Genomic DNA, 26,779 nt, shown 5'->3' on the forward strand with positions numbered 1-26,779 from the left:
ACGACACCTTACTTATGTAAATTTACACAGTCATAGCCGTGTGCGTCTGTGAAGGTTCTCAGTCATCCATGTCAGCGTAAAACCGTAGTTGCTAAAGGCGGCGACTGGATTTGCTTGAAATCCTTGATGACGTTTCAGCTCTCATCCGAAAGGCTTCTTCAGTTCTGTCTGACGAGTTCCAGGTAATTATTCTCTAGTGGACCAAAAGCAACCCTACCAAGAGATGTTGAGGTCACATGGGTCATTGACCCTCTCAGTCATCCTGTAGTGACCCACCAGTGACCCCAGCAACCTACAGGATGACAGAGGGTCAACGACCCATGTGACCTCAACATCTCTTGGTAGGGTTGCTTTTGGTCCACTAGAGGATAATTACCTGGAACTCGTCAGACAGAACTGAAGAAGCCTTTCGGATGAGAGCTGAAACGTCATCAAGGATTTCAAGCAAGTCCAACTGCCTTCTTTAGCACCTACGCTGCAATGTTTTGTAGGCGAGACATATCAAAATGTCCTTGGTTTTCCATTGAAACATGAAACTTCTCATCTCATTATCTCTAGCGGCTTTATCCTGTCCTACAGGGTCGCAGGCAAGCTGGAGCCTATCCCAGCTGACTACGGGTGAAAGGCGGGGTACACCCTGGACAAGTCGCCAGGTCATCACAGGGCTGACACATAGACACAGACAACCATTCACACTCACATTCACACCTACGGTCAATTTAGAGTCACCAGTTAACCTAACCTGCATGTCTTTGGACTGTGGGGGAAACCGGAGCACCCGGAGGAAACCCACGCGGACACGGGGAGAACATGCAAACTCCACACAGAAAGGCCCTCGCCGGCCCCAGGGCTCGAACCCAGGACCTTCTTGCTGTGAGGTGACAGCGCTGACCACTACACCACCGTGCCGCCCACATGAAACTTTTGATACTGTCCAAAAAAAAAAAAATCTTGCAGCTTATTAAACAGCTGTTCAGCGCAGGACTCAACATTTAATCCAGCGGAGTGAACGCAGGGAACATGAGAATGTTTCCAGTTCATTTTGTATACACCTGGGAAATCCTTGAAAGCCAATCTCGCTCTCGAGCATTCACTTGTAGCTCCATCCTGCAGCCATGTTTTGTCCTCTACAAGACACACTAATGGAGAGGGAGGAGGGGAAAGAAAAAACAAAACAAAAAACCCACAGTGCTCGTTACCTTTGACAAAGCTCGTAAAGTTTTGTTCAGAAGCAAAGCATGCTGCGAGATCTGTTTAGGAGATCAGACATCATTTATTTCTAAATATGTTACACTGATCGAGATGTAAACACAGGGATTCTATACACAAGCCTGGCACCTTGGTTCACTTTACAACCACTGCCACTGGTCTCCTGCCAAACAGGCTTGTTGAATCAGGTAGGAAGGAATTCCGGGGAAAATGTCATGTTTGTTTTTTTACTGCCAGCGCTGCGATCCTTTCAGAGGAGGTCAGTCTTGCCTGACGAGTTGTCGCTTTCTGCAAACAAGCCGTTATGCTCACGCTCACCGAAGCATGACGGGAGCTAAACTCGGCTAACTTTTAGGCAATGATTACAAGTTTGTGTGGATTTCAGCTAGCTGGCCGAGTTGGATAATGATGTACTGTGGTATAAAGAATACATCAACCCTTTCCTTTGCCCCCCATCCATTCGTTCAAACCACTACACTATTATTCCCAACAGTAGATCAACTTCAAGCAGGAAAGATGTTTTGCTTATTCGATCATTATCAATTCTTTATTATTTTCAAGCAACAGGTCAATCAGCACCACCCGCGCCTGCCTTTTCAGGTATTCCTTGGTCCATCAGTCTTCAGTCTATTCGATGCCCTCTGGATGTCTCCTTAATGCACATGTTCTTAGTGAGCATCCTGTAGGAGTCTGAGGTAGATGTTCGACTGCAGGAAGCGAGGGTAACAGTCATATTCCAGTAGGGCACGAATTCGTTTCTGAGCATGGCACAGGGAGGTGTGAGAGGGAGCCTTGAGCAGCTGCAGCGTCAAGTCTCGAGTCTTACAGTCCAGATTTACCTGAAAGAAAGGAATCATGAGGACAGTGTTAGGAAAACAGACACACACACACTGGCATGATATATACATGGGGCAGTGGGTACTGCATCACAACACACAATGTTGATCAAAGGTTAATTAAATCCCTGATATTTAGTTTTTATTCTATTCACATTAACTGGATATGAACAATTGCGCACTCTGATTGGCTACTCTACTACTAGGATATCAACTCATATGTATACCATGAGTAGAGGGGGGAAAAAAAAAATGGCAGAGCACATCAAGTCAGATAGATCACTTTGGTATCAAATATTGAAAAGAAACCAGAATAGCCAAAAGACTATCATTCAATCCCCCAAATATTTCGTGTTTCACACTCCAGTCCAGTTGGTGGCGGTAATGCACCTTTAAGTTGGTTTACCAACCACCAAAAAACGGCAGAGCGTGTTACTGAACCAACCGAGGACGAAATAAAAACTACTCGAAAATAACCCCCCCCCAAAAATGCAAAAAGTATTTGATGGAAAGAATTTTTTTCCCCAAGAATAATAATAATAATAATAATAATAATTATTATTATTATTATTATAGCATTTTTCACAAATTGCTCCTGTCATTTCGCCGGTTTGTTTACATTTTAAGCGTAATGATTTTGTCCGATGTTTTTTATAAAAGTTTTTATTTATCGAATTTGCAAAAAATAAAAATGCTCCGTTTCTCAAAATCCAGTGAACGTGGATAGAATAAAACAGTTATTCCACTCAATCTAGTCGTCCATGGTTTATCGGCTCATGTACGACTCGATTTTGTGGAATAACGTAATTATTGTACCTTTAGGGGTACAATGGCTCGTCACTCATGCAGTACCCTCTCAGGTACTTCTGTATATGGCTTGGGAACATATATGTACTGTTTTGGCCCTAAAAAAGGTACACATCGCTACCTTGAGGTCTAATAATGAGCCATAAAGGGTATAGACTAGGGATGTTAACCGATGACCGTTTGACCGGTGGTTGACCGAATCAAAGTCAACCGGTTAATTTTTTTTTGGTTGTCGGTTTAAAAAAAAATCGTTTTGAAGCGGCCGATTTTGGAGCGGAGGACTTGGAATTCTGTGTTGTAAACGCTTGGGGCGTGCCATGCGGTGTAAGGACGACAGCTGACGAATCAGAAACACCCATTCAGTCATGTCCCGCCCTCCCGCCCCAGTTAAAGACAGCTGACAAATCAGAAACACCCATTCAGTCATGTCCCGCCCTCCCGCCCCAGTTGAAGACAGCTGACAAATCAGAAACACCCATTCAGTCATGTCCCGCCCTCCCGCCCCAGTTGAAGACAGCTGCCACTCGGCGAAAGAAAAGTGTAGACACAGGCTTTTTAGCTTACAAATTACTATTCTGTTTTTTTTAATTATTATTAGAAGGCACATGGAGTTTAGTCCTGCCTTGGCCAGTGCATTCTGAAAGTATGTTTCGGTCTGTAGCCAACAACGCATGTTATTGCAGATCATATCTCTCCACACAAACTAAAGGCGCAGATGCCGACTTTTTCACGGCTGAATCGTGCAGATCCGATTGCTTTCCTTTGAGCATACAGAATTTACTCTGATGAAATTATTCAGACACTCCAACGCCCCCCCTAAAAAAAAAAAATCGGATCTTTGCACGATTCAGCCGTGAAAAAGGCGGCATCCGCTAAAAGGCGCGCCGTAAAAGGCGTAACCTATGAGTTTAAATTAAACTCGTAGGTTAACCGACTTTAACCGGCTAATGAGGCTTGGTGGTCGGTCAAGATTTTTTTTTAGTTTTCGCCATCCCTAGTATAGACTCCTACTGTACCCCTATTTCTCATCGTACATGGCTCATAGCCAACTCGGTGCTATGCGCCTCGTCGGCTATCAGCACATGTACGACTCGATTTTGTGGAATATCTTTTTTTTTTTGCGGTCCGGTTTCCATTAAATCCTGCGCTCTGATCGGCTGGTGAGAGAGTTCATATCCTACGATACGGACCCCGGTTACGGACCTCTGGCGACTCGCTCGTTCACAGCAACGACAAACATAGTAGCAATTTTTTTTCAACATTTATTTTCGCATTTCTCAGGAGAACAGCATTAATTTTACAGCATGGATAGCGATAACGACAGCGTTCACAGCGAAAGTGAGTTTTACTACCCTGAGGAAGAAGAAATAAAAGAAAACATTTCAGGAGAAAGCTAAAAACCTGTAACTGCTGCTAACGCCGAGCAAAAACATGGCTGAATCCTGAATGACTCAATTTTGTATAAATAGGGGACTACATAGGCGGCAAAATGTAGTTTTTTTCCTGCCATGGAAGTGCACTTGTATACTGAGGAGGAAGCCGTTTGCATTACAGCCGTGAATGAGGATTCAAAATGGCGGCTCGGCTCGGTTTTCCCTTTCGGCGCTCTCGTTTTCTGTTAGAATTTGGTAAAGAAAAAAGTATTATTTACCAGCTTAAGGTCGGTCCGTATGGTGAAATACCGTGACTGCGGCCTTGAATACAGTACTTTCAAGACCTCAGTCACGGTATTTCACGATACGGACCTCCCAGCTGGTAAATAATATATTATATATTCTTCATTGTCTTGAGGATCTTCTGATCTGGCGGTTTATGCTTGAAATTTGTGTCTGTCACTTTTATACCTCTTAGTCTATTTGCAGAAATAAAATCTGAGAGAAAATTGACACTAGTGATTCGTTTGCAACAGCAGAGTCATGCCTGACCGGGAGTCCCACCTCTCTAGGTGCGAAGGATGGCACTACTTTCTCTCCCGTGTCAATCACAGCGACACTAACGAATCACAGCTCTCTATAAGCTCATGTATGCAGAAGGGGGCAGACAGCAATTTCCTCTGAGTGTGTAACTCTGCCCTGGGCCCTGTCGTGCATGAGCAACAGTTTGAAAAGATACATCTGGCTGGCTTCATGCGTCTTCAAGGAGGCACTGTTAACCTTCACCCTCCCCAGTGGGTGGGAACTGGCAGGTGAACAAATTCGGGGGTGACTGACGGGTGTGTACGGCTGAAACACTCAAAACTTTTTCATTCGTTCATTGGACAGGAATACAGCAATAGGAAAAAGGTTAACAAGTCTACCAGGCACCTTAAGACAAATATAACAGGGTGTGTACACATATCGTCACGGTCCCCGTGATACTTCTTCAATGCCATTTCCCCAAAAAAAAAAAAAACCCACACAGGTATTTGCCTTTCTTCAGCCATTTTTAAGTGACCTTACAACTTGTTAAATCGTGTCTTATGCCAAGTTGGCAGTGCGTCGCAAACGCATCCCCTCCTTCATATGAAGGACCCTGCGTTATCTGTCGTGCATGATGAAAGACACAATGTAAAACAGACTCGACTGCAAAAAATGAAGCAAAAACCCACCAGATTAAGAATAAAACCAATGTAAGCCAGTGAAAAGCTGAATTAAAAAAAAAAAAAAAAAGTCCAATGCAATTTTAGCCAAATTACATAAAGTTGGTTCGGTATAAATAATGTATGTAATTAGTTTTTAAATAATTCACTATGCCAAAAATAAGAATAAAATTAATTAAAAAAAAATATCATTAAAAGAGATATCCCCATAAATACAGTCCAATTTTTAACATCTATTACAACATGTATATTGAATGCTCGTTTCTGATCGGTCAGAATGTTTTGATCAATTTCCTATAAAAGCTCTCGTTGTAACAAGTTAGCGTTGCTATAGTAATGCAGGCGCATGTATGACGGACAAGCCACGTAGGTGGAGATGTAAAGGAGATGTCTATGGAGTGTTTTTGGAAGGAGTTTCCAGTGTCAGTGCTTTGTAGCTTTTCCTGTTCATTATTTTCCTTTGGGAGCATACACTGCTGTGTTTCTTTCCTTACATTAAAGCTATCCTGCCTTTCAGATTTTCCAAGCATAGGTCATAAAAAGAATTTTCCCCGACACCCAGTTATTTTGGTTTAGTGGACCGAAAGCTACTGAACTCGACTCACAGACTTACAATTTTATTGGTTTTTTAAAACAGAACAATTAATGAATTTAGAGCCACGTGGCCCTAAATTCTCCACTATTTTTTCCTGCTTCACCATGACCCAATTCAAGATACTACGCCATGCATCATGTGGTGAGCTTGCCCCGTTTGCGCAAGGCATTGTGGGATATAAATTTGAAACAGGAGAGAAAATGGCAGACGTGTGTGTGTGTGAATGAAACGTGAAAGACTGACTACAGTAACGGAAAGCGAGAAGACGTTATGTTATATACGAAGGAAAGGAAACAAGACCAAACTAATAAATATCGGCGGTCAGCGAGCACCTCGGTGTGATCGGCTGTTCGTTTAGCGACACAATGATGGAAGTCAGTGCACGCTCAAAGGTAAACCTGCGCATGCGCATACATACAGACTTCCTCTGTCTGCTTGACTGTGCAAAGCGAGCAATTTCATGCACATTGTTTGCTCGGGAATCCCCTCAAATTAAATAATTTCCCAACCACAGAATGGCCTGGGGTTTTGTGAGATATTACAGAAATAAACAATTTTTTTGCGGTCCGGTTTCCATCAAATCCTGCGCTCTGATTGGCTGGCGAGCGGGTCTGTATCCTACGGTACGGACCCCAGTTACGGACCTCTGGCGACTCGCTCGTTCACAACAAACATAGTAGCAATTTTTGTCAACATTTATTTTCGCATTTCTCAGGAGAATAGCATTAATTTTACAGCATGGATAGTGATAACGACAGTGTTCACAGCGAAAGCGAGTTTTACTACCCTAAGGAAGAAGAAATAAAAGAAAACATTTCAGGTTTTTAAGCTTTCTCCTGAAACTGTTGCTAACGCCGAGCAAAAACATGGCTGACTCCTGAATGACTCCTATTTGTATAAATAGGGGACTACATAGGCGGCAAAATGTAGTTTTTTTCCTGCCATGGAAGTGCACTTGTATACCGAGGAGGAAGTAATTTGCATTACAACCGTGAATGAGGATTCAAAATGGCGGCTCGGTTTTCCCTTTCGGGTGCTCTCGTTTTCTGTTAGAATTTCTCATCTCATCTCATTATCTCTAGCCGCTTTATCCTGTTCTACAGGGTCGCAGGCAAGCTGGAGCCTATCCCAGCTGACTACGGGCGAAAGGCGGGGTACACCCTGGACAAGTCGCCAGGTCATCACAGGGCTGACACATAGACACAGACAACCATTCACACTCACATTCACACCTACGGTCAATTTAGAGTCACCAGTTAACCTAACCTGCATGTCTTTGGACTGTGGGGGAAACCGGAGCACCCGGAGGAAACCCACACGGACACGGGGAGAACATGCAAACTCCGCACAGAAAGGCCCTCGCCGGCCCCGGGGCTCGAACCCAGGACCTTCTTGCTGTGAGGCGACAGCGCTAACCACTACACCACCGTGCCGCCCTGTTAGAATCTGGTAAAGAAAAAAGTATTATTTACCAGCTTAAGGTCGGTCCGTATGGTGAAACACCGTGACCGCGGCCTTGAATACAGTACTTTCAAGACCTCAGTCACGGTATTTCATGATACGGACCTCCCAGCTGGTAAATAATATATATTCTTCATTGTCTTGAGGATCTTCTGATCTGGCGGTTTATGCTTGAAATTTGTGTCCGTCACTTTTATACCTCTTAGTCTATTTGCAGAAATAAAATCTGAGAGAAAATTGACACTTGTGATTCGTTTGCAACAGCAGAGTCATGCCTGACCGGGAGTCCCACCTCTCTAGGTGCGAAGGATGGCACTACTTTCTCTCCCGTGTCAATCACAGCGACACTAACGAATCACAGCTCTCTATAAGCTCATGTATGCAGAAGGGGGCAGATAGCAATTTCCTCCGAGTGTGTAACTCTGCCCTGGGCCCTGTCGTGCATGATTGTTTTCTGTTAGAATTTGGTAAAGAAAAAATTAAATACATTATTTACCAGCTTAAGGTCGGTCCGTATGGTGAAATACAGTGACCTCGGCCTTGAATACTGACCTCAGCCCAGAGGGCCTCGTTCACGGTATTTCACCATACAGACCTCCCAGCTGGTAAATAACATACATCACAATGACCAATTATCAGAGGGAACTAAATTTCACCGATTTTATGAAATCGAAAGGCCGTCTACCTTTTTAAAAAAAACAAAAAAAAAAAAAAAAAAAAACAACACACACTGTCTGAGAAGCCACATCAGTTTTCACGTCCCCCCCCCCCTTTTTTTTTAATTTATATCCAGCATCGCATTTGAGACACCTTTCAATATGTCATAGCTTCTAATTTTAACACTAACTAACCAGAAGGTTAGTCAGCGATAACCTGCTATAGAAAACAGCACTAGTCGTGATTTGACATTTCCACAAGAAGCATATTGTGTGCTGAACGTTACAGTGCATCTTATAACGGATTATCATCATGCAGACCGACCTCACGAGGTGAGCCAGGCTGAATGTAAGTGGCACTGATCTCCTTGGCGCGTCGGCTCAGGCTGAAGGTGGTGGACGAATTTCTGTACTGCTCACAGGCCAAGTAGAACTGCAGGTTCTCCTCACTGAACTCTGAGCGGAGGAATGCGCCAAACACAGATATGGCCACTGACAGAGAAAGAAAGGGAGAAGGGGTTAATGAAAGTCTGCAGTGACGACAAAACAGTCTCCAAGGACTGAGAGGAGGTGGGGGAGGGTGCAGAGAGGAGACACAGATGGGATGTTCACACAGTGTACAAACATACGAGAAAAAAAAAAAAAGGCAGTAAACCAAACATTCGACGCTTTAACTTTGTCTGATTCTTTCCCTTTGCATTTACAATCAATCAACACACACACTGCTGGTCCTTGCACTGCCGATTGCGATATTTTGTCAAGGACGAAAAACCACGGGTGGAGAAAGGAAGGGCAGGAGGATATTGCCAATGCAGATGTTACAACACAGAAGCTTTTCACGTATGACCCAGGATCCACCACAACGCATAAAAAAGTATACTATACACTGACTGGTCATTTGAACTGAAGGATGTTTAAGAATCTAAACCTCAACTCAAAAACTAGTAGGTCTATCATGTAATCCATGTCAGCTTGGATTTAACGTCTTCTGTTGGTGGAAGATCCAGAAACAGAAACCTCTGTGGCTCTATTAAGTAGACAAAATATTGTTGTACACTCTGAAAAAATGTTTATCAAAGAAATCTGTACAGAGGAGGAACAAGGAACAAATATTTTGTATTTAAAAGGGCTCCTGAGATACACAGTGTTCGAGCCCATGCATTAAATGTTCTACTGAAAGATAAATCCAAAGTGAAACTGCAGACAGCTGTTCTTCCACAGAGATAAATTCTTGACTATCCTGCTTATTGTTAAACCAAGAACGGACGTACGACATGAACTCTAAAACCTGACAGGAGAGAACTTGTCATTAAAAAAAAAAAACCCACACACAACGCCTGGAAACATGACTTAATCTGGCTTGGTGACAAGAACGTATGCCACTTCATTAGAAACAACTGTACGCCTGCGCGTTCAAATAATTGTCCAATCGGCCAATCATGTAGCAGCAGAGCATGTAACCGCATAAAATCATGTAAATACAAACTTCAGTTTGCATGAAAACATCTGAATGATCACACTGGATCAAGCTGACAGGGAGGCTACAGTAACTCATAACCACTCTTTACAACCGTGTTACACAGAAAAGCATCTCAGAAATGCACAATGTGTCAGATCTTGAGGTGGATGGGCTACAACAACAGAAGACCATATCAGGTTCCTCTCCTGTCATTCAAGAACAGGACGCTACAATGGGCACCAACTCGCCCAAACTGGACAGCTGAAGAATGAAAATCATAGCTCTGCCCTGAATCAATTTCTTTTAGGATCAAAATTTGGCATCAACAGGATGAATCCATCAGGGTTCTCCAGAAAATCTGAAGTAGCTGGCTTTAAAAAAAAAAAAAAAAAAAAAAAAAGTGTAGTAGTAGGTGGGTCTGGAATTTGCGGTGGCTAAGTTGTGGCGGCGTGCTAATCCTAGAGGGGTCTGGGGGCATGCCCTCCCAGAAAATTTTGAAATTTACATGCCTTCCGGTGCATGCTCAGCTAATAAATTACTATTTCCCTGCAAAATATGTATGAAATTTCCTTCCAGATGTGTGCGCTTGGCTTTCTCAGTTACCCTCTGTAGTACGCTGCCTGGCTCTGTAACCTAACTACATATGCTACAGTGCGTTTACATGATCTGACTCAGCCAATCAGAGTGCAAGAATCGATCAACAAATATGACGTTGCTCCCGGTCTTTGTAGACCTGAATTGAAGACAATTTTGTGGTGAAATAATTGGATTTGCAGCAAATTATAGGCAGCGGAGATTATATTTATATTTAAAAAAAAAAAAAAGCTTGACCATTAAAAGGCAAGTTTTTTTCCCTCTTCCTCCTCTGGGATCGAGTAGACGGCACAGACCATCTGTGTGGGTGGAGAAAACCGCCGGTCACCGGTGCTCATTGACATCTCTGATCCAACCTGCCTTGTGTTGACAGTTCAGGCTGGTGGTGGTGGTGTGATGGCGTGGGGAATGTTTTCCAGGCACACATTAGGTCTCTTAATACCACTCGAGCATTGATTGAGTATTGTTGCTGTCCATTACGGCATAACAATATGCCATGTGACAAAGCACAAGTATTCTCAAAAGTGGTTCCATAGATATGACAATGAGTTTCATGTACTTTCATGGCCTCCCCAATAACCAGCTCTGAATCCATTTGGTACCGTTTGATATATTACAGAACTGACAGCTAACAAATCTGCAGCAGTTTTGTGATGCAATCATGTCAACATGAACCAAAGGAATGTTTCCATCATCTTGCAGAATCCATGCCATGGTGAACTGAAGCTATTCTGAGAACAAAGTGATTGTTATCCTACGTTCACACCAAACGTAGCAAGAGCGTCAAGACAACCGGAGGTCATTCAGTTCCTATGCGAGCCAGCGTCTCTCGGCGGCGAGATCGTTGGTATCATGTCTTGTGTGATGGCGCGTTAGAATAAAGCTGAAGTCCAGGCAACTTTATGGTAATGAACGAGGACGGGATTTGGGTGGCGACCAATAGGAATTTAAAAAAGTGCTCTGCTCTAAAGAATCCTACGGAACACAGTCATGTAAATTTTGTTTCCATTCAAACTGTTCACAAGTCGTCTACCATAGAGGAGAAATTGATAATTGGTGGGTTTCACTATTATTTATGATGCGTCCCCGTTTGCGTACAGAGAGATAAATAATAAAAAAACAACAACAAACAACGAAGCATGGACCAAGGCGTCGGAAACTACAGGTGTTGGTGAAGTGAATCATATATTTTGTAAAAATAGGATGGAACCTATTGTACCATGAGCTGGCCTGGTGGTTAGCATGTCCGCCTCTCGATCGGGAGGTTGCGAGTTCTACTCGCGGTCGGGTCATACCAAAGACCATCGTAAAAATGGTACCTACTGCTGTCTGGCAAGACATGCTGCAATACAGATGTGAGTAGGGAGTCAAACTCTCGTGGTTACCAGAGGACCCGCCCCCACTGTAACCCTAGCTGTATAGGTGAGAGGCTGAGGGCTACAGAAACAGAGATCGGCGCCACCCAATGTGCCTCAATGGTCAAGTCAAGTTTATTTGTATAACGCCTGTGGCAACGGTGGCAAGGAAAAACTCCCTCAGACGACTTGAAGAAACCTCGAGAGGAACCAGACTCAAAAGGGAACCCGACTCAAAAGGGAACTCATCCTCATTTGGGCAACAACAGACAACATGACTATAACATTAACAGGTTTTAACATAAAGTCAGCTTCGTTGATGCTATAAAACCCCACCGACGGAAACCCGAGCGCAAAAATCGTCCACGACAACCGCAGTCCCCAGCCACAAAAGCACCACTGAAAGAGTCCAGAGCGTCCTCCAGGCGCGACCCCCCAACTGTCCACATGGGGCCGCCCTCCACAGGAGCGATGATCTGGTTAGTACTGGGACAGAAGACCAGGTCCTGACACAGGAAGGACTTTAGACTAACTAGTGCCACAGCATGCAAAAAGAGTCTTGGCTCTTTATTTACATGTGACTTGAATGACACTGTCGAATAGGACATTGTTGCATGTCAGACACGTTAAAATTGAAAGCCATGGTATTGTAAACCAATTTTTAAAAATAAATTTTATTAGTTATTTAAATGATTGCATTTTAAAATGATTTTTATTAAGATACCGGTTGATGTGCGTTTGCTTTGCTGCCCTTTTAAATAAAATTTGCAAGATGACGCGTTCTGAATGGCCTCGTAGCTGCCTATGTCACACATCCATAAACTTACCAGCCAAAGCAAATGTTTACGTTCTCGCTGTGTTTGGTATGAACATATGGTTGCAGATTAAGTTTTAAAATGATAATTGTTGCTAAATCTAAGTCACGAGAAAACAACCACCTCTTGATGAAGCCATGCAGGCTTTCAAAAGCAGTTGTACTCTGTTTCTGAGCAGAAAGGGTAAGCCCATCTCTGATGTCATCACCAGATCACTGCAGAACACAAAAGCTTCACTAATCCTCTGCAATCTACACAGGATTTCAGGAGGATAATTAGCTGGAAATAAACTTAATGATAGAAATACTGTTGCTTGTTCACCTCTGCTGTTGAGAACGACGTCGAGAGACTCAGCCCACTTCTCCAGCTCCACCCTGCTGAGCCGGGTCTTCGCATGACCCACCTCACTCCACTGCTTTGTGAAGCGGGATCGACGCGTTTTGGCGCTAGATGAGAAACAGGGTAATGAGGAACTATTTGGCAACATACAGTGAGGCAAAAAAGTATTTAGTCAGTCACCAATTGTGCAAGTTCTCCCATTTAAAAAGATGAGAGAGGTCTGTAATTTTCATCATAGGTACACTTCAACTATGAGAGACAGAATGAGAAAAAAAAAATCCAGATCATCACATTGTCTGATTTTTAAAGAATTTATTTGCAAATCATGGTGGAAAATAAGTATTTGGTCAATAACAAAAGTTCATCTCAATACTTTGTTATATACCCTTTGTTGGCGATGGCAGAGGTCAAACGTTTTCTGTAAGTCTTCACAAGGTTTTCACACACTGTTGCTGGTATTTTGGCCCATTCCTCCATGCAGATCTCCTCTAGAGCAGTGATGTTTTGGGGCTGTCGCTGGGCAACACGGACTTTCAACTCCCTCCAAAGATTTTCTATGGGGTTGAGATCTGGAGACTGGCTAGGCCACTCCAGGACCTTGAAATGCTTCTTACGAAGCCACTCCTTCGTTGCCCGGGCGGTGTGTTTGGGATCACTGTCATGCTGAAAGACCCAGCCACGTTTCATCTTCAATGCCCTTGCTGATGGAAGGAGGTTTTCACTCAAAATCTCACGATACATGGCCCCATTCATTCTTTCCTTTACACGGATCAGTCGTCCTGGTCCCTTTGCAGAAAAACAGCCCCAAAGCATGATGTTTCCACCCCCATGCTTCACAGTAGGTATGGTGTTCTTTGGATGCAACTCAGCATTCTTTCTCCTCCAAACACAACAAGTTGAGTTTTTACCAAAAAGTTCTATTTTGGTTTCATCTGACCATATGACATTCTCCCAATCCTCTTCTGGATCATCCAAATGCTCTCTAGCAAACTTCAGATGGGCCTGGACATGTACTGGCTTAAGCAGGGGGACACGTCTGGCACTGCAGGATTTGAGTCCCTGGCGGCGTAGTGTGTTACTGATGGTAGCCTTTGTTACTTTGGTCCCAGCTCTCTGCAGGTCATTCACTAGGTCCCCCCGTGTGGTTCTGGGATTTTTGCTCACCGTTCTTGTGATCATTTTGACCCCATGGGGTGAGATCTTGCGTGGAGCCCCAGATCGAGGGAGATTATCAGTGGTCTTGTATGTCTTCCATTTTCTAATAATTGCTTCCACAGTTGATTTCTTCACACCAAGCTGCTTACCTATTGCAGATTCAGTCTTGCCAGCCTGGTGCAGGTCTACAATTTTGTTTCTGGTGTCCTTTGACAGCTCTTTGGTCTTGGCCATAGTGGAGTTTGGAGTGTGACTGTTTGAGGTTGTGGACAGGTGTCTTTTATACTGATAACGAGTTCAAACAGGTGGCATTAATACAGGTAACGAGTGGAGGACAGAGGAGCCTCTTAAAGAAGAAGTTACAGGTCTGTGAGAGCCAGAAATCTTGCTTGTTTGTAGGTGACCAAATACTTATTTTACCGAGGAATTTACCAATTAATTCATTAAAAATCCTACAATGTGATTTCCTGGATTCTTTCCCCCCATTCTGTCTCTCATAGTTGACGTGTACCTATGATGAAAATTACAGGCCTCTCTCATCTTTTTAAGTGGGAGAACTTGCACAATTGGTGGCTGACTAAATACTTTTTTGCCCCACTGTAGGAGCAAGATTATAAGAATCAAATAAAGGTGGGAGGGTGAAGCTTTAAAAAGAAAGGGATCAAAAGGACAAAACAGAGTAAGACATGAACACAACAACAAAAATGCAGAGCTGTGAGTCGCAGTTGCAATGGATCAAAGCCCACATCCACACCCACAATTTCTCCTCTGAAGAATATTACATTGCACTCAAAGAAAAAAAAAAAACCAACATGACGAAACCTAATCTCAAACTGATCCTACCTGCTTTCCAGGTCGCTGGGCTCCAGTACCGCGAGATTAGGATTGGAAATGCTTGGACTCTACAGAGAAAGAGAAAAGAGGAAGTGATTTTTCAAAGAAAAGCAAATCAGGTCAAACTTCTTCAGTTCTCATTTTTTTTCCACAAGGGACTTCAAGTAGTGATTACGCAACACTTGAGCTTCATTAACGTCATGGAGAAAGTAGGACACGAGGACAGGAAAAGCATTAAAGTGCATTAAAGTGAAATGAACGCTCCTCAGAATGGCCTTTGAATCATTTGCTCTCTGGTCCTTCGCTAAACCGATCATGATGTCAAGGGTTATTTAGTAGCGTCTGCTGTCAGCACTACTGTGTCAACAGAATGAATGAGATAAAAACAACACATACTGTACTACCAACTTGGAAGAATGTCAAAGCAAAAAAAAAAAATGCCAGAAGAGAAAGGCTGACTAGGTGACGCAAATGCAATCCGACTGAGAGGTGCACAAATACCTGAGCCAAACTGATTATATCTGCATTTGTTTCATAGCTTTTCAAATTACTGACCAAGCAACATCCTTAATACCTGAATCAACACATGATGTTCAGAGAGAAAATGGAGAAGCCATGGCCTAATGGATAGAGAAGCAGCTTTGGGACCAAAAGGGCGCTGGTTTGATTCCCTGAACCAGCAGGAAAAACTGAAGTGCCCTTGAGCAAGGCACCGAACCCCAACTGCTCACCCAGGCTGCTCTGGGTATGTTGGACATATGGGGAAGCCATGACCTAATAGAGAAGCAGCTTTGGGACCAAAAGGGCGCTGGTTTGATTCCCTGAACCAGCAGGAAAAACTGAAGGGCCCGAGAGCAAGGCACCGAACCCCAACTGCTCACCCAGGCTGCTCTGGGTACGTTGTACGTTGCTCTGGATAAGAGTGTCTGCTAAATGCCAATAATGTAAAGTATTCTAAATGGATCCCTGAAAATTTTTCAGTTCTCGCCTTTCCTTCACTGAATAATCCCAGTACCGAAGAAGCTGCTGTCCTGTAAACATCCCATGACTCATTTACAAATTTATTTATCCTGAACATCTGTTCAACACACTCAGTACTGTTTATCTTTACTCAGTGCCACCCTGTGCGTCCGCTCAAGCATTCTTCTTCATGTTGTCTCAAGGATTTCTTTTTCTTTCTACCATCACTTCTCATTAAACACCTCTATTGGTAATTTAACTGAAAATACACTCACATGCACAAATCTACTATATGTTGATTGAGACTTCTCCACTTACCTGCCCAAACAGACTCTTCAGGTGTAATTTAGCAGACGAGAGCTTGGCCCGGACATGGTGCCGATTTTGGTTTGTCCCCGAGGCCGAGTTAAAGCAGAAGGGGTTGAGTGTGGCCATGCATGTTGGATTTGGAGATGGAATGTCATCCTGCTTTACACTCTCGTTGCTGCTGCTGCTGCTGCTGGCCTGTGGCACCAGTTGACTGTCACTGTACGCTTTGAAGCTTTCGTTGAGATTGGTGATCTTGAGCAAGCCGGGTGCGATGTTCAGTTCTGTAAAATCCTCTGCACTATGGCTCAGCTCCTGGGCGAGCTCCTTTGATGGACTGCTCTCGGGGTCCACGGACGTGGCAGGCATAGAGGCCGCGCCGTGATCCACTTCCTTCAGCTGGCTTGGCAGGGTCCTATAGGTACCCACCCTATCTACTTCAACAGAGCAGGCATTCCTCGGAGACACACTCTTCCAGGGAAAGATGTCCAAGCCCAGGAGAGATCCTTCTGAACTGAAGCGACGCATGACTACTTCTTCTGGGAGAGAGATTGGCAAAGATGATGATGATTTTAAGGAAATACCACATGTCTAGCCAAACTTAGGTCAGGAGTGATAATGAATTGAGCACAAGGCTTGAGTGATTTTACTGAAGAATATCAGCAGCAGCTACAACCTGTTTTTCCCTCCCTCTTTTGTTTTGGCAGAACAGTTTACTTAATAGACTGGTGAAGACATTTACAATGCAGTTTAACTTCAGTGACATTACACAACATCACAGTGAGCTGTGCCAAGGAGAAACAAAATGTCTGAAACATTCAGAGGTGGCAGCTGACATTTACAGTGTGGTGTTGCCACTGTGAATCGTGGAGCTGCTGTTTCCGCCAGCACTGAGGCTCTGTCACAGTTCACATCCAACTCAGCTCGGATTGCTTTTAAACACAGAACAAAGGCTGGGAAAACTTTTATACAAGAAAAGATATTAGAGAGAAATATTTGTTCCTGAACAATACCTTATGGTGACTCCAGGCTTCTGCTCCACATGGTAAGAGCCCTCCTTAAGAACCGGACAATTTATTATTATTTATTTTTTTTTATTCTCTCTCTCTCTCAACTTCCTCAATCAGTTAGAGAAGCCAGTACAGTAGTAAATGTGCACTGTAAGCCGGAGCCGTGCAGCAGGGAGCGCTCCGCACGCTGCGTTTATTTGCTGTTTCTTGTGAATAAAAACAGCAACACCCTCGTCACTTTAAGCCACGCCCACTGCAAAGTCGCGTTCAAACTTGTCCCTGTTCCAGGTGCGCGAGCCACTGACGGGGTGTGAGAGAGAGAGAGCGCGCGCGCTGTGTGTGAGAACAACATACTAACACCAAACACACCAACACTAAACACACTCACCACATACTAACACACCAACACTAAACACACTCACCACATACTAACACACCAACACTAAACACACTCACCACATACTAACACACCAACACTAAACACACTCACCACATACTAACACACCAACACTAAACACACTCACCACATACTAACACACCAACACTAAACACACTCACCACATACTAACACACCAACACTAAACACACTCACCACATACTAACACACCAACACTAAACACACTCACCACATACTAACACACCAACACTAAACACACTCACCACATACTAACACACCAACACTAAACACACTCACCACATACTAACACACCAACACTAAACACACTCACCACATACTAACACACCAACACTAAACACACTCACCACATACTAACACACCAACACTAAACACACTCACCACATACTAACACACCAACACTAAACACACTCACCACATACTAACACACCAACACTAAACACACTCACCACATACTAACACACCAACACTAAACACACTCACCACATACTAACACACCAACACTAAACACACTCACCACATACTAACACACCAACACTAAACACACTCACCACATACTAACACACCAACACTAAACACACTCACCACATACTAACACACCAACACTAAACACACTCACCACATACTAACACACCAACACTAAACACACTCACCACATACTAACACACCAACACTAAACACACTCACCACATACTAACACACCAACACTAAACACACTCACCACATACTAACACACCAACACTAAACACACTCACCACATACTAACACACCAACACTAAACACACTCACCACATACTAACACACCAACACTAAACACACTCACCACATACTAACACACCAACACTAAACACACTCACCACATACTAACACACCAACACTAAACACACTCACCACATACTAACACACCAACACTAAACACACTCACCACATACTAACACACCAACACTAAACACACTCACCACATACTAACACACCAACACTAAACACACTCACCACATACTAACACACCAACACTAAACACACTCACCACATACTAACACACCAACACTAAACACACTCACCACATACTAACACACCAACACTAAACACACTCACCACATACTAACACACCAACACTAAACACACTCACCACATACTAACACACCAAATGCACACTAACACTAAACACACTCACCACATACTCACCACATACTAACACACCAAATACATACTAACACACCAAGCACACTCACCACATACTAACACACCAAACACATACTAACACACCAAGCACACTCACCACATACTAACACACCAAACACATACTAACACACTCACCACATACTAACCCACCAAACACACTCACCACATACTAACCCACCAAACACACTCACCACATACTAACCCACCAAACACACTCACCACATACTAACCCACCAAACACACTCACCACATACTAACCCACCAAACACACTCACCACATACTAACACACCAAATACATACTAACACACCAAGCACACTCACCACATACTAACCCACCAAACACACTCACCACATACTAACACCAAACACACTCACCACATACTAACACCAAACACACTCACCACATACTAACACACCAAACACACTCACCACATACTAACACAACAAACACACTCACCACATACTAACACAACAAACACACTCACCACATACTAACACAACAAACACACTCACCACATACTAACACACCAAACACACTCACCACATACTAACACACCAAACACACTCACCACATACTAACACACCAAACACACTCACCACATACTAACACAACAAACACACTCACCACATACTAACACAACAAACACCAAGCACACTCACCACATACTAACTCACCACATACTAATCCACCAAACACACTCACCACATACTAACTCACCACATACTAACCCACCAAACACACTCACCACATACTAACCCACCAAACACACTCACCACATACTAACCCACCAAACACACACTCACCACATACTAACCCACCAAACACACACTCACCACATACTAACACACCAAACACACACTCACCACATACTAACACACCAAACACACACTCACCACATACTAACACACCAAACACACACTCACCACATACTAACACACCAAACACACACTCACCACATACTAACACACCAAACACACACTCACCACATACTAACACACCAAACACACACTCACCACATACTAACACACCAAACACACACTCACCACATACTAACCCACCAAACACACACTCACCACATACTAACCCACCAAACACACTCACCACATACTAACCCACCAAACACACTCACCACATACTAACCCACCAAACACACTCACCACATACTAACCCACCAAACACACTCACCACATACTAACCCACCAAACACACTCACCACATACTAACCCACCAAACACACTCACCACATACTAACACACCAAATACATACTAACACACCAAGCACACTCACCACATACTAACCCACCAAACACACTCACCACATACTAACACCAAACACACTCACCACATACTAACACACCAAACACACTCACCACATACTAACACACCAAACACACTCACCACATACTAACACAACAAACACACTCACCACATACTAACACACCAAACACACTCACCACATACTAACACACCAAACACACTCACCACATACTAACACACCAAACACACTCACCACATACTAACACACCAAACACACTCACCACATACTAACACACCAAACACACTCACCACATACTAACACAACAAACACACTCACCACATACTAACACAACAAACACCAAGCACACTCACCACATACTAACTCACCACATACTAACTCACCACATACTAATCCACCAAACACACTCACCACATACTAACTCACCACATACTAACCCACCAAACACACTCACCACATACTAACCCACCAAACACACTCACCACATACTAACCCACCAAACACACACTCACCACATACTAACCCACCAAACACACACTCACCACATACTAACCCACCAAACACACACTCACCACATACTAACCCACCAAACACACACTCACCACATACTAACACACCAAACACACACTCACCACATACTAACACACCAAACACACACTCACCACATACTAACACACCAAACACACACTCACCACATACTAACACACCAAACACACACTCACCACATACTAACACACCAAACACACACTCACCACATACTAACACACCAAACACACACTCACCACATACTAACACACCAAACACACACTCACCACATACTAACACACCAAACACACACTCACCACATACTAACACACCAAACACACACTCACCACATACTAACACACCAAACACACACTCACCACATACTAACACACCAAACACACACTAACCCACCAAACACACCACATACAAACCCACCAAACACACTCACCACATACTAACACCAAACACTCACCACATACTAACACACCAAACACACTCACCACATACTAACACCAAACACTCACCACATACTAACACACCAAACACACTCACCACATACTAACACCAAACACTCACCACATACTAACACCAAACACACTCACCACATACTAACACCAAGCACACTCACCACATACTAACACCAAACACACTCACCACATACTAACACACCAAACACACTCACCACATACTAACACCAAACACTCACCACATACTAACACACTCACCACATACTAACACACCAAACACACTCACCACATACTAACACACTCACCACATACTAACACAACAAACACACTCACCACATACTAACCCACCAAACACACCACATACAAACCCACCAAACACACCACATACAAACCCACCAAACACACTCACCACATACTAACACCAAACACTCACCACATACTAACACACCAAACACACTCACCACATACTAACACCAAACACACTCACCACATACTAACACCAAACACACTCACCACATACTAACACCAAACACACTCACCACATACTAACACCAAACACTCACCACATACTAACACACTCACCACATACTAACACCAAACACTCACCACATACTAATACCAAACACACTCACCACATACTAACACCAAACACTCACCACATACTAACACCAAACACTCACCACATACTAACACACTCACCACATACTAACACCAAACACACTCACCACATACTAACACCAAACACACTCACCACATACTAACACCAAACACTCACCACATACTAACACACTCACCACATACTAACACCAAACACTCACCACATACTAATACCAAACACACTCACCACATACTAACACCAAACACTCACCACATACTAACACCAAACACTCACCACATACTAACACACTCACCACATACTAACACCAAACACTCACCACATACTAATACCAAACACACTCACCACATACTAACACCAAACACTCACCACATACTAACACCAAACACTCACCACATACTAACACCAAACACTCACCACATACTAACACACTCACCACATACTAACACCAAACACACTCACCACATACTAACACCAAACACACTCACCACATACTAACACCAAACACTCACCACATACTAACACACTCACCACATACTAACACCAAACACTCACCACATACTAATACCAAACACACTCACCACATACTAACACCAAACACTCACCACATACTAACACACTCACCACATACTAACACCAAACACACTCACCACATACTAACACACCAAACACACACTCACCACATACTAACACACCAAACACACACTCACCACATACTAACACACCAAACACACACTCACCACATACTAACACACCAAACACACACTCACCACATACTAACACACCAAACACACACTCACCACATACTAACACACCAAACACACACTCACCACATACTAACACACCAAACACACACTAACCCACCAAACACACCACATACAAACCCACCAAACACACTCACCACATACTAACACCAAACACTCACCACATACTAACACACCAAACACACTCACCACATACTAACACCAAACACACTCACCACATACTAACACCAAACACACTCACCACATACTAACACCAAACACTCACCACATACTAACACACCACATACTAACACAACAAACACACTCACCACATACTAACGCACCAAACACATACTAACACTAAACACACTCACCACATACTAACACACCAAACACACTCACCACATACTAACACACCACATACTAACACACCAAACACACTCACCACATACTAACACACCAAACACATACTAACACCAAACACACTCACCACATACTAACACACCACATACTAACACACACTAACACTAAACACACTCACCACATACTAACACACCAAACACATACTAACACCAAACACATACTAACACTAAACACACTCACCACATACTAACACACCAAACACATACTAACACACTAACCACATACTAACACCAAACACACTCACCACATACTAACACACCACATACTAACACACACTAACACTAAACACACTCACCACATACTAACACAACACACACTAACACTAAACACACTCACCACATACTAACACACCACATACTAACACAACAAACACACTCACCACATACTAACACACCAAACACATACTAACACTAAACACACTCACCACATACTAACACACCAAACACATACTAACACACTAACCACATACTAACACCAAACACACTCACCACATACTAACACACCACATACTAACACACACTAACACTAAACACACTCACCACATACTAACACAACACACACTAACACTAAACACACTCACCACATACTAACACACCACATACTAACACACCAAACACACTCACCACATACTAACACACCAAACACATACTAACACCAAACACACTCACCACATACTAACACACCACATACTAACACACACTAACACTAAACACACTCACCACATACTAACACACCAAACACATACTAACACACTAACCACATACTAACACAACAAACACACTCACCACATACTAACACACCAAACACATACTAACACTAAACACACTCACCACATACTAACACACCAAACACACTCACCACATACTAACACACCAAACACATACTAACACTAAACACACTCACCACATACTAACACACCAAACACACTCACCACATACTAACACACCAAACACATACTAACACTAAACACACTCACCACATACTAACACACCAAACACACTCACCACATACTAACACACCAAACACATACTAACACTAAACACACTCCCCACATACTAACACACCACATACTAACACACACTAACACTAAACACACTCACCACATACTAACACACCAAACACACTCACCACATACTAACACACCAAACACATACTAACACTAAACACACTCACCACATACTAACACACCAAACACACTCACCACATACTAACACACCAAACACATACTAACACTAAACACACTCACCACATACTAACACACCAAACACACTCACCACATACTAACACACCAAACACATACTAACACTAAACACACTCACCACATACTAACACACTAAACACACTCACCACATACTAACACACCAAACACATACTAACACTAAACACACTCACCACATACTAACACCAAACACATACTAACACTAAACACACTCACCACATACTAACACACCACATACTAACACATACTAACACTAAACACACTCGCCACATACTAACACACCAAACACATACTAACACACTAACCACATACTAACACCAAACACATACTAACACTAAACACACTCACCACATACTAACACACCACATACTAACACAACAAACACTAAACACACTCACCACATACTAACACACCAAACACACTCACCAAATACTAACACACCAAACACACTCACCAAATACTAACACACCAAACACACTCACCACATACTAACCCACCAAATACACTCACCACATACTATCACACCAAACACACTGACCACATACTAACACCAAACACACTCACCACATACTAACACACCAAACACACTCACCACATACTAACACACCAAACACACTCACCACATACTAACACACCAAACACACTCACCACATACTAACACACCAAACACACTCACCACATACTAACACACCAAACACACTCACCGCATACTAACACCAAACACTCACCGCATACTAACACACCAAACACACTCACCGCATACTAACACACTAAACACACTCACCACATACTAACACCAAACACTCACCACATACTAACACACCAAACACTCACCACATACTAACACACCAAACACTCACCACATACTAACACACCAAACACACTCACCACATACTAACACCAAACACTCACTACATACTAACACCAAACACACTCACCACATACTAACACCAAACACTCACTACATACTAACACCAAACACACTCACCACATACTAACACACCAAACACACTCACCACATACTAACACACCACATACTAACACACCAAACACATACTAACACTAAACACACTCATCACATACTAACACACCAAACACATACTAACACCAAACACATACTAACACTAAACACACTCACCACATACTAACACACCAAACACACTCACCACATACTAACACACCAAACACATACTAACACTAAACACACTCATCACATACTAACACACCAAACACATACTAACACCAAACACATACTAACACTAAACACACTCACCACATACTAACACACCAAACACATACTAACACCAAACACATACTAACACTAAACACACTCACCACATACTAACACACCAAACACATACTAACACCAAACACATACTAACACTAAACACACTCACCACATACTAACACACCAAACACATACTAACACACTAACCACATACTAACACCAAGCACTCACCACATACTAACACACCAAACACTCACCACATACTAACACACCAAACACACTCACCACATACTAACACACCAAACACACTCACCACATACTAACACACCACATACTAACACAACAAACACACTCACCACATACTAACACACCACATACTAACACAACAAACACACTCACCACATACTAACACACCAAACACATACTAACACTAAACACACTCACCACATACTAACACACTAACCACATACTAACACCAAACACATACTAACACTAAACACACTCACCACATACTAACACACTAAACGTATCAACACACTAAACATACCAACACACTAAGACACTAAACACACTAGCACTCTAAACATACCAACACACTAAGACACTAAACACACTAGCACTCTAAACACACTAGCACTCTAAACATACCAACACACTAAACATACCAACGCTCTAACCAACACACTAAACACACTAGCACTCTAAACATACCAACACTCTAACCAACACACTAGCACTCTAAACATACCAACACACTAAACATACCAACACTCTAACCAACACACTAAACACACTAGCACTCTAAACATACCAACACACTAAACATACCAACACTCTAACCAACACACTAAACACACTAGCACTCTAAACATACCAACACACTAAACATACCAACACTCTAACCAACACACTAAACATACCAACACACTAACACACTAAACGTAGCTACACACTAAACGTAGCTACACACCAACACACTAAATGTACCAACACACTAAACGTACCAACACACTAAACATAGTAACACACTAAACACAACACACTAATGCACTAAACATACAACCCCCATTCCAAAATAGTTGGGATGCTGTGTAAACTGTAAATAAAAACAGAATATGAAGATTTGCAAATCATGGAAACCCTAAACTTCATTGAAAATCATACAAAGACAACATATCAAATGGTGAAACTGAGAAATTTAATTTTATTTAAAAAAAAATATATGCTCATTTTGAATTTGATGTCAGCAACACGTTTCAAAAAAGTTGGGATGGGGCATGTTTACCACTGTGTTACATCACCTCTACTTTTAACAACACTACACTCTACATACTAACACACTAAACACACGATCACCATGATTGTGACATGTTACTGAGCAGGTAGGCTAAGCATTATTATTATTTTTATTATTATTATTTTCAAATCTTACTCTGATTTAATTTAAGCTTTAATTAATTAGTGCTCCAAACAGAAAACGAAACTGAAGTTATGTTTAGTTATAAAAAAGTGAGACAGAAAAGAAAAACCCTGTAGGCTAATCAACTCCATTCCCCCTTTGATTGACAACTACGTCACTGATGCACCCATTGTTTTATTACACAACAAGCACATTTTAGACATACTTTGTGTGTGTGCGCGCGCGCGTGCATAACTACACGCAGCAGTGACTTTAATAGGAACTTCTGGATTCTAAGATTCCTGTTCTTGGCTG

The 26,779-nt window shown here is 42.7% G+C and overlaps 1 protein-coding gene across 2 annotated transcripts; it reads right to left on the minus strand.

Annotated features, from left to right (window-relative positions):
* Positions 1–1,253: 1,253 nt before the first annotated feature.
* si:ch211-152p11.4 (regulator of G-protein signaling rgs-7) lies at positions 1,254–17,173 on the minus strand. Of its 2 annotated transcripts, none has more exons than XM_060904679.1 (6): positions 16,973–17,173; positions 15,972–16,495; positions 14,703–14,761; positions 12,687–12,811; positions 8,468–8,634; positions 1,254–2,048 (listed from the first exon to the last, which is right to left on the minus strand). In XM_060904679.1, exons 2-6 carry the CDS (start codon positions 16,485–16,487, stop codon positions 1,878–1,880), a joined length of 1,038 nt encoding a protein of 345 aa, XP_060760662.1. In that variant the 5' UTR covers positions 16,488–16,495; positions 16,973–17,173; the 3' UTR covers positions 1,254–1,877. The 2 variants fall into 2 exon arrangements, with proteins under 2 accessions (XP_060760662.1, XP_060760661.1); XM_060904678.1 differs by having other exon boundaries at positions 15,972–16,498.
* Between the last annotated feature and the right edge of the window lie 9,606 nt (positions 17,174–26,779).

This window comes from Neoarius graeffei, chromosome 22, assembly GCF_027579695.1.
Source record: "Neoarius graeffei isolate fNeoGra1 chromosome 22, fNeoGra1.pri, whole genome shotgun sequence".
Taxonomy (NCBI): domain Eukaryota; kingdom Metazoa; phylum Chordata; class Actinopteri; order Siluriformes; family Ariidae; genus Neoarius; species Neoarius graeffei.

What these genes read in the sequence shown, in the direction of transcription:
- si:ch211-152p11.4 (XM_060904679.1), bottom strand. Translation starts at nt 16,487, where the DNA reads ATGCGTCGCTTCAGTTCAGAAGGATCTCTCCTGGGCTTGGACATCTTT. An exon ending in TGAAGAGTCTGTTTGGGCAG is followed by an intron (nt 14,762 to 15,971) that starts GTAAGTGGAGAA and finishes CTTTCTCTGTAG; the next exon opens with AGTCCAAGCATTTCCAATCC. An exon ending in CCCAGCGACCTGGAAAGCAG is followed by an intron (nt 12,812 to 14,702) that starts GTAGGATCAGTT and finishes TTTCTCATCTAG; the next exon opens with CGCCAAAACGCGTCGATCCC.